This window comes from Physeter macrocephalus, chromosome 5 (genome assembly GCF_002837175.3).
Source record: "Physeter macrocephalus isolate SW-GA chromosome 5, ASM283717v5, whole genome shotgun sequence".
Classification (NCBI taxonomy): domain Eukaryota; kingdom Metazoa; phylum Chordata; class Mammalia; order Artiodactyla; family Physeteridae; genus Physeter; species Physeter macrocephalus.
Genome location: NC_041218.1, coordinates 72782672 through 72792715, shown reverse-complemented (window position 1 = coordinate 72792715; position 10044 = coordinate 72782672). Strand labels below are relative to the sequence as shown.

The window sequence follows — 10044 nt, the reverse complement described above, 5'->3', positions numbered from 1 at the left end:
GTAATATGAAAATTATGTATTAGATGTAGATTAAAACAACAGCAAAATTACTTTGCCTCACTTAGTTGAATTGAGTAAAATCAGGATTTATCTTGAATTTCTACCTGGCTACCTAAATGAATCATTCTCTTTCCTTGACGAGGACACAACAGAGGTAACACAAAGTTTCTAAGGCCTTTACTTAATGTTTTGAGAATTTAAGAGTAATGTATTAAGTAAATTTCATTTTACACAATAGTACTATTGTTAAGGGAAGAGGGGACTCCGGTTGAGGGGAAGGAACTTCTTTCCTAAATGCCTCTGTATCTCCTTAAAAGAGGTGGAAGAATTCTGCGTGTCAAATTTGAAAATTTACTTGTCAATTCCCTTGGAAACTGGTTTCTAACATACAACAGGGTTAACTCACTTTGACAGCAGGTTCAGGTAAATTACTTTCATTACAATTCAGGTAGATGTGACTGCCTTCAGTTTCACACACTGTAACTCTCCTAGTAGCAGGTTCAGAACGGTGTCAGTAACAGGGGCTTCTACGCACCCTGCTTTCCAGAGTTCAGTCCCATTTAAGTTAGGACTATTGACAATGACACGTGCTGAAATTTGCTCATCATGAGACACACACACACACACACAACACACACGCACACACTGTATCAAGAAGCCAGTGAAGTTGTACAGTCCGCAGTTAAAAAGTAAAATTGGGTTTACATTTTTTAGAGGTCTCTTACGAAGAGCAAAACCAAGCCCTCATTGTTATACAGGTGCTGGCCAAACACCGAATCAGCGACACTCTGCTACGACCGGGGTAAAGCTGATATGCCTGTATCACTTCTACTACCTGTCGCGCACCCCAGTAGAGAACTCGCTGAAGACTGGTAAGGACAAAGGAAAGTTTCTGTCAAAGTTTAGAAGGAAAGAGGGTCTGAGCAGGGAGCACTTTCAGATCACATTTAAGCCCCAGACAGTGGAGAAAGGCGAACATCCCCCTCCTGCTCTTGGGTCGCCGCGGGGCCGGAGATATGCGAGAGGGAAGTTTTTCTACTGGACATCTGCCGCCTTGTCCCCGAGACGCGCGAGGTCCGCAGCGCCATCCGTCGAAGCCTCGGCCTCTGCCCGTCTCGCTGTACCCCAGGGCCGACCGACCCCGGCGTCCGGCGGAGGATCAGCGGCAGCCGCGGACGCGCGCGCTGACTCCCGGGCCGGCATCGCGCTGGGGCCTCTTTGCCCTCCCAGCGGTCCCAAGTCGGCCTCTGCGCCCTGCCCCGGGGCCCTTGCAGCTGGCGCCGATTGGGTCTCCGGCCACCCGCTTCCACTTCCCCTCGCGCCGGCGCTATGGCGACGGTCACGAGACGCCGGCTGCCCCTGCGCCCGCCAATGGGAGCGCACGTCGCGGGGAGACGCGGACGTCGCTCTTCCAAGATGGCGGCGCGTCCGTCGCGAGCTGCCGGGCCAGGGGGAAGCCAGCGAAGCCGAGTACAGCCGCCGTCCGGGAGAGGACTGAAGGAGCTGTTGCCGCCGTTGGCGGCGGCTCAGGCAGTTTTCGCTGCTGCTACGGCTGCTGCCATGCGGCGAGGCTAGGGAGGAGCTCACTTTCCCGGGGTGTAATAATGTTAACAGAGGTAAGCGGCGACGGCGGCCAGTGTTTACCTGTGAAATGGGGAAGGGGCCGGCGCTGGCCGGTCGGATAACATTATTTCCGCCGCCTGCGGGCTCGACCCTTGGTAGCGGGCCCTGGGGCCCGAGCAGAGCGGGGATCCTACAAGTGCCCCCTGAAGAGGAGCTGTGCTGACTCAACAGTCCCGCCACCTCTGGCTGCCTGTGCCTCTTCTTTCGTAGTTGCCACTTGCCCGTCGCCGCTGGCACTGGTCTCCCTCCTGCCGTCGCTGCCTCCTAACTCGCCGCTCCCTTCGTGGCGTCCCCTTACACGCTGGTCTGTGGCAGTGTCGGTCTCTCTGCGTTGCTGCTGGTTCCTGTTCCCCTACGGTTTGCCCGAGGTCTCTCTCTCCGCGGGTCCCTGGCCTCCAGGCCCTCCACCTCCAAGCTCGGTCAGCATGCTGGGTTTGTCACTCGGCCAGACCGGTTTGTTTCCTACCCCCTACCTTGACTGCTTCGTGAAGAGGACCTCTTTTTCTCAGGGGGACACTTAGATAGCCCAGTTACATCACCTCCCTCTCCCACACCCTGTCACCTTTCGCTTAAATCGTAGGAATCTGAAAGTTGAGTTTAGCATCTATCCTCTTGATTTGCTTAAGACTTCCTTGGTACTCTCAGTGGAACAGTTTTTTCCCTTGGTCCTGAAATGGAAGTAGGGCAACTCTGACTAGCCAATCAATTTCCCTTTTCTACTGCTCGATGACCATTGCAAAAAGCAGACTTTTTTAAGAAGTAGAGTTTGCCTTTACTAGCAGTACTTTAAGGGGAAGAACGAAATTGATGTAAGTAGGTACTTGACCTAAGTTAACAGTTATGTGTTGTGGTATATTGTTAGTGTGGGTGTCATTGAAGATAAATGCTGAAGCTTGTGGATTTGAGGAAATGTCTTATATATATATAAAGCTATACTCACTTTAAGTCCTGTGAAACTTCCAATGTCAGCTGTCAGGGACTAGTTTGGGCATCTTTGTGGGCTGAACTAAGGATAGCAAACAATTTTAATGAGCAATGGGAAGTATTCCTACTTGGGCTAACAAGGACATAAAAATATTTGTAGGTGAGTGGCTTTTGTTGTGTGAAAATGTGATAATAAAGGACTTGCCTTTCCAGTCTTACTAACTCTGAGGCTCTTCATACTTTGGTGTTTGTACTTAATAATCTGCACACAGCCTGGTGTAGGATGGGCCTGGTAAATACTTATTGGTTGATTTTTAACTCATGAACTACTTATTTCTAGTAGTTTGTGGTTCACTTTATATTTCTGAATTCCACAGTTTTTTTTCATTCCTGTAGTTAATTTTATTCCCATGGTTAATTTTATTCACAGAGATTATGGTATATCATAAGCTCTGTTGTCATTAGCAGTATTAGGTTAAAAAAAAAAGGCAAGTAGCAGAAGTTCTGTTTTTACCTTTAGTGTGATATTTACTTGGGAATAATTAGCCTTATAATAAATTTTCAGTCGTGTTGCTAATGTACTATATTTTATGAGATAATCTTTTGGTTAAATTTGGCTTAGGTTAGCAGCCTTTGAAGAGTTGTAATGCTTTCACATGAACTCAGTGCTTGCTAGTGAAATGAGAGTCTTGATTTGGAAAGGCTGAACTTTCTAAGCTTTTGTATTTTATTTTTTATTTTATTTTATATTATTTTATTTTTTTTTGGCTGTGCCACACACCTTGCGGGATGTCAGTTCCCTGACCAGGGATTGAACCTGGGCCACGGCAGAGAAAGCCACGGAATCCTAACCACTAGGCCACCAGGGAACTCCCTGAAGCTTCTGTATTTTAAAATAATTTCATCTTTCAGTGAAATATTTTAAACAGTGAGTCAGTGATAGTAGTTAGATATGCTTTAGTGGTGTGTGTGTGTGTGTGCGCGCGCGTGCGTGCTGTGGGTAGCTTTTAAGTGGAAGAGCCAGGGTTCCAACCTGGGCAGTCTGCTGAGTTTATCGTTAACCACTACAGTGGATTACCTCTCCAAAGTAAGGCCCACATTAAATGGTACTTGGATCTCATCTATGGTTGTGAGTAGTCATTTTATAGATGAGAAAACTGAAGCCCAGAGACTTGTCCAAGGCCAAACAATTATTAGTAGTAAAGGTAAAACTGGAATCCCATCTCCTGACTCTCAGTATAGAACTCTGACCATTTTGCTCTCTATGAGTAGTTTTCGGCTCTCTTGAGAGATTATATTTTATTTTTTTAAATTTATTTTTCTTTTATTTATTTTTGGCTGCATTGGGTCTTCGTTGCTGTGCGCAGGCATTCTCTATTTGCGGAGAGCGGGGGCTAGGCTTTGTTGCGGTGTGCAGGCTTCTCATTGTGGTGGCTTCTGTTGCAGAGCACGGGCTCTAGAGTGCAGGCTCAGTAGTTGTGGTACATGGGCTCAGTAGTTGTGGTTTGCGGACTCTAGAGTGCAGGCTCAGTAGTTGTGGCACATGGGCTTAGTTGCTCCGTGGCATGTGGGATCTTCCTGGACCAAGGCTCGAACCCGTGTCCCCTTGCATTGGTAGGCGGATTCTTAACCACTGCGCCACTAGGGAAGCCCCACCCACTCTTTTTTTAAAATAGGAGTGAACTTCCATATATCAGATTTAGGGTATAGAATGTTTACCTGAGAATTTGTTTCAATTAATCTTGAATTTTTGCAACATTCAAATATAATGAAATATTTATTAGTGAATTTTCATTACACACACTTTAAAAAGCTACTGGGGTTATTATTTCTGAGCATGTATTATTACAGAGAACTAAAGGTATAGAAGATGTAGGAAAATATGCTGAATTTGCAACACTGCTGTGGCATACTCTAGAGGTTGTCTGTGCATAAAAACCAGTTACCAGCCTGTTGACACTTGTGCTTTTAAAAATAGTGCATAAAAATTGTACTTATTTAAACTTAGTATTTGTTTGGGTTGTGTGTAAATGTGGAGCATTAGTAAATGTTACATAAAAATTGTTTGTAGTTGTGCTAAGTTATTTCCATCTAGATTTATTGATTTTTTAATATATTAACACTCATTCTTGATTTTGTGGTTAACAAATATGATACAGATGGGTAAGGCATAAACTGCTGCACTTTTAGAGGTCCCAGGTTAGTAATTAAGAGAGTAAAATTTTGTGGTTCAAATAAATTTGGAAGAGTTGCCTAAAGGAAGTTAAAAAGGACTTCTTATAGCTTTTGATAGGTGATTTGCTGTCAAAGAATGTGTTAGAATTTGTGTCAAATTGCATAGAGACTGTAATGGTTAATTTTATGTGTCAACTTAATTGGCCTTGGGGTGCCACATTAAACATTATTTCTGGGTACCGCTGTGATGGTGCAGCTGGATGAGGATGAGTTTAGGATTTGAATTGGTGGACTTGTTAAAGTAGATTGCTCTCCCCAGTGTGGGTGGGCACCATCCAATCTCTTGAGGGCCTGAGTAGAACAATAGGAAGAAGGAATTTGCCCCTTTTTGCTGCATCACTGTTTCAGCTGGGACATTTCATTTCATCTTCTCCTGCCCTTGGACTGGCATTTATACCATCAGCTCCCCTGATTCTCAGGCCTTTGGGTTGAATTACACCACTGGCTTTCCTGGCTCTCCAGCTTACAGACAGCAGATGGTGGGACTTCTCAGCTTCCATAATCTTGTGAGCTAGTCCCTCATAATAAATCTTCTTAAAAAAATTTCCTATTGGTTCTGTTTCTTTGGATAACCCTGACGAATGCAGATACTTACAGAGTTTCTTGTATTTCGCTTTGGGAAATCCTGAGATGTGATGAGTTGTGCATTAAGGGAGAGTCTTTGGACTTTCAGAGCTCTTTTTAAAGACACACACACACGCTCTTGCCCATAGTAAGTGCGTAAGAAAAAATTATGACTTGATTTTGTTGATTAGTACATTAGTTAAGAGAAATACTCTTGGGGTGGGTTACTCCTTAAATGACATGAGCTATTTCTTTAATTATTAATTAATGACATTATAAAGGCTACTAACCAGAACAAGAAGCATAGGCCCATTGCTATTCAAAGGATGTTAAGAGGTGGGAAAGAGATTTTACAAGGGAAGTAGAAGGACATTACTGTCTAGAATGAGGCTGGCTTGCCACTCTACGTCTTTTGACAAGCCAAGTTGAGTATTGCCAACCATTTCTCAAGAATTCTAAAGGGCCTTTGTTTTATTTTCCCCCCACTGATTCTAGACTTTCAGAGAGCTTATAAACTATATTTATTTAGTATTTATTTTCATTATATTTTCTTATTCTAGCACACATATACCATTTTTCATCACTTCTGATTATCAACTAGTTAGCTGGTTGACAGAATTGCAAACAAAAGCAAATGTGTGATTTTTTTAGTTAAACTCTACAACTTTATATTAGATAACTGTAGATCTTCCATTTGGCATTTCAGAATATTAAAATAGAGGTTTTAGATTTCCATAACCATCCTTGGGAGTGCTAGGTAGGGAAATACTAGTGTTCAGATGGATTGTTCCAAAGTTTGTTGACTAGTGTTTCATAGAAATTGATAAAAGTTTCTTAACTAGTCCACTGTGTTTAAAAGTTTTGCCTTAATTGCTACAAGTTTATAAAATTACTTTTATTTAATTGAGGAAATATGGAATTAAAGTACAGACGTTTGTAGTTTTAAAGATACAAGGCATTGGTTTGTGAATCCTAAGGCTACTGCAAAGTGTATGGGTTTACATTTCTGTGTGTAGTAACTACCAGCACATTATAGACTTTTGCAGGTTATGAAGGGTGCTTTATCTCTTAATTTAATCACAGTGTTAGATGTGCTCATGCTTATGTTTAGTGTCATTTCTAGTTTAACTGGAATAAAGAGTATCGTCTAGAGTAAAGAGAGAAAAAAAGGGTATGCGAGGATGTTTGAAGTAAATCGTTTTAGGTGCATCAAGTAAGCTCTGTTAGCTGAGTAATAATGGAAAAGGAGGGAGCATGAGCTTCTGGAAGAGGAAGAAAACAGGTTCTATCATGGTTAAGAGTTTCCAATGCTGGCTACTCACTAATTAGCCATTTGGTGGCAAAGCTAAGTGACTTTATGGTCTTCCTGAGTGAGGTTCTCAGGGTATGGTTTTTTAAATTGTGTTTTGAAATTCTTCGGTTTCACAGACCATCAAGTGCTCCCTCAACTGATGGAACTCTAACATTGACTTTCTATTTCTGAGTCAAGTTTAATTTTCATATTACAATGCCTTATATATTTGTGAGGAGAGGGAACTTTGAATTAAAGCAAGTGGACAGCTGTGTTTTATCATGTTAAAAAATGGTTAAAACTTGAGTAATAGGTTGAAGTCATGGTGATGCATACTTTGTCTATCAACTACCACAATAGTGAGGCTACACAAATATGACCTATATGTTAGGCATTCTAAGGATGGGTCTTAACTTCACTTATTTATGATGTGACATTGGGGAAGTTGTTTGAACTTTCTGAGCCTTAGTTTCCTTCTTTGTGAAATTGGGATAATAATAGCACCTTCCTAGCTACTCTCACATTGTTATGAAGATCAAATAAAATGATAGAAAGTAAAATTCTTTGTAAACTGTCAATCATTATACAAATATTAGTGGTTAATACATCTGTTTTGTTCTCTATATGTCTTGCACTAATATGAATTCAGGTTCTAGGCTCCATCTAGCTTTATGGCTCACTAGCTTCTCAGTGGATCCCAGGAGAAAGAGGGTATCCCCTGGCCATGGGTGCAGTTACAGGGAGGCAGGGACTAGACTAAAAGAAGGGAAAGGAAAAAAAATAGACTGAGAGCATGTCTTGCCGAGTAATAATAAGGATAGTTTCTTGTGTGGTTGGTAAATTGATTCCAGAGAATTTCTGAAAGGGCAGTTCGAAAAAATATTTTGAAAAAGGTTACTTATTTGAGGGTTAGTAGTCAATTTGTGTGTACATAGTGTGAAATATTCGTGGGAAAAGAAATCCTTTATTTTTAATCAACCCTGGTAAATTATTAAAATCCTGGTAGATTCTTAAGAAATAAATTAATAAGTTCTTAATTCTTAATTGTTTAATACAATTTTTATAAGGCTTTGGTTGTAACTTGTACTACTGAAGATTAATTTTTGTGGATCACTTTGTTCACCAAACATAAATACCCCTACTCTGTGGTAGGCACATGCTAAGTTCTGGTGCTGCAGTTGTGTCTGACCTGAAACCTGCCCTCAGAAAATTCACTATCAGAGCTAACTGGTGCCAGTTTGGCCATCATTCAGCTGAAGCTTTGAGGTCTTTTGTCAGAATAAAACAAATTACATAATTAAAAGGTGAAAAATTAAGAGGAATAAAAGGTTGGAGAATGTAATTAGAAGGTAATTACTTGCATTTGCCTTATAACTCCAGGTAAAACTACCAGTTTGGATGACATGGCAGGTCTAAAATGAGCTGCTTCTTACAACTGAAGAGTCAGCCCATTTCTACTATCTCTATTTGCTCCAAGCTAATTGACAGTGAGAAGTGGAAAAAAAAAAAAAGAGAACAGAGGAGCAAAAAAAAAAAAAAAAAAATTGAATTTGTCTTTTGTTTTGTTTTTATGAAAAGACTCTTTATATCTCCTTAAGAGGTCTACCACATTTTACTGAAAGACGTAGCTGAATTCCATTGCCTTGGTAAAAGTAATACTTGGTCCCTACCCCCGTATATTACTTATTCGTGTAAACTCCTGAATGTGCGGCTTACCATTGTATTCCCAGTGCCTGGAACAGAGCTTAACGCTTAGTCCTCACTAAATATCTGTCAAATAAAAGAATGTTGAATATTCCCTCCAGCAAAATGAAAGTATAATTGAAAAATTACTAAGACAAAAATGGTCTTTGATAAATTTAAACTATCACATTAATTACCCTTCAAGAATTGGTTATTATCTCTGTCCATTGGGCTTTTTAAAATAGTACAGTGTGGTTGAATATTATGTTTGGGATCACCAAACACGCACACAAAAGTTAGACCCCCCAAAAAAAGGTGAACATTAAGCATTTAGTTAGAATGTAATTCTGTTTTAATTTTTCCTACGGAGAAGGATCTGATTAGATTGATGTTATTTTCACGTAACGAATCATAAATGCAAGAACAACTTGGATTTTATTTTGTGTTTCTTACTACTTAACTTTTTATGATTTCATTTGTATTCCTGAACTAGATAAACCTAAAGCTTTGTTTATAATAGTACAGTAATGCAGATTTTTGTGGTGCTTTGTTCAGTGTTCGTGTTTGTATGACCTTTAATGTTGTCTCGAGGTTTGCAAGTAAGAGTAAAAATTTAGTCATGAATTTCAAAAAGTTGGAAATTTGGGGGGTACCTTTTCTAGGAGGGCAGCTACTACCACGATCTCTTACCTAAAATACCTCTCAATGTCACTCTTAGAGCATTGTTAGATCATTTACCCATCTATAATTCCACTGTATATTCAGAAATAATATGTACCAGAAAAGTTCAATAAAATAATAATGCAACTGGTTTAATGATCTTTCAGTTAATGCCAGAGGCTCATATACAATCAACTGGAATAATTCACCATTGTTAGATTACTGCACTGTTTTCTCCAATTTCCTGAGGGACCTTTTAATTCTGATGCAGCTGTGAAATTCCTAAGGTGAATCCTGTTTTGCCTTTGACCTTAGCCCTGCATTATTGGAGAGTCCTTGAATGTTACTCCATTTAAACCTGAATTGGTTTTGCTCTTGGAACCCTGGAGCTATCTTTAGCCTGGCTGTGGTTTGGCAGGTGAGCAAGTCTGTGATTCTTTGTATTGTGACATCTTTTATTTTCAGGCCAGAGTTGTGTGATAACAGGACATGTATGGAGAATGGCTCTTGGATTCATGATCATTTGAGGCTTGGAAGTTATAAAACTGAAGTTGTGCAGTTTTAATGGAAGAGTTAAGTCTGAAACAAAATTTCACCTCAGTTTAGTTATTACATAGATTTTGGGAAATAATGGTCTGATTTTAAGATGCTATGATATTATGTGTTATCTAATGTGTCTCCAAGTCATAATATTGTACTTTAGAATTAGTTCTTGATTTCTCTTCCTGAGATTATTTGAGGTGGCATTTTTTCTTGCTCAGAACTTTCCTCAGGGTGTTTAATCAGATCACAACTGTTAGTATAACTAGCTACTTTAATGTCCAGTGTTAATTACTAACATCAGATGCTTTTTCTTGAGTACTACCTAAGTGTTCAACTCTCAAACCGTTGCAATAGTCTCATCCTGGTAAGAGTTAGCAGAATAAGAGGAAGTGGTCTAGAGGGAGGTTGGCGACAACTTGAAAGGTGGAACACAACAAAGGTACAGAAAAAGAAACTGAAATAATGGACTTTACAAATAGTGGGTGTGTTGATTATATAAAAATTTTAGAAAAATCAGTTAG

At 40.4% G+C, this 10044-nt stretch overlaps 1 protein-coding gene across 1 annotated transcript in view; it reads left to right on the top strand.

The window, feature by feature from the left end:
- The first annotated feature begins 1369 nt into the window (after window positions 1-1369).
- The window catches only part of SNX13 (sorting nexin 13), a 155149-nt gene continuing 146474 nt past the window's right edge, over window positions 1370-10044 (top strand). Inside the window, exon 1 of the mRNA XM_024127474.3 lies at window positions 1370-1616. Within this exon, the coding sequence (XP_023983242.2) occupies window positions 1605-1616 (12 nt within the window). The 5' untranslated portion in view covers window positions 1370-1604. The remainder of the gene's footprint in view (window positions 1617-10044) is intronic.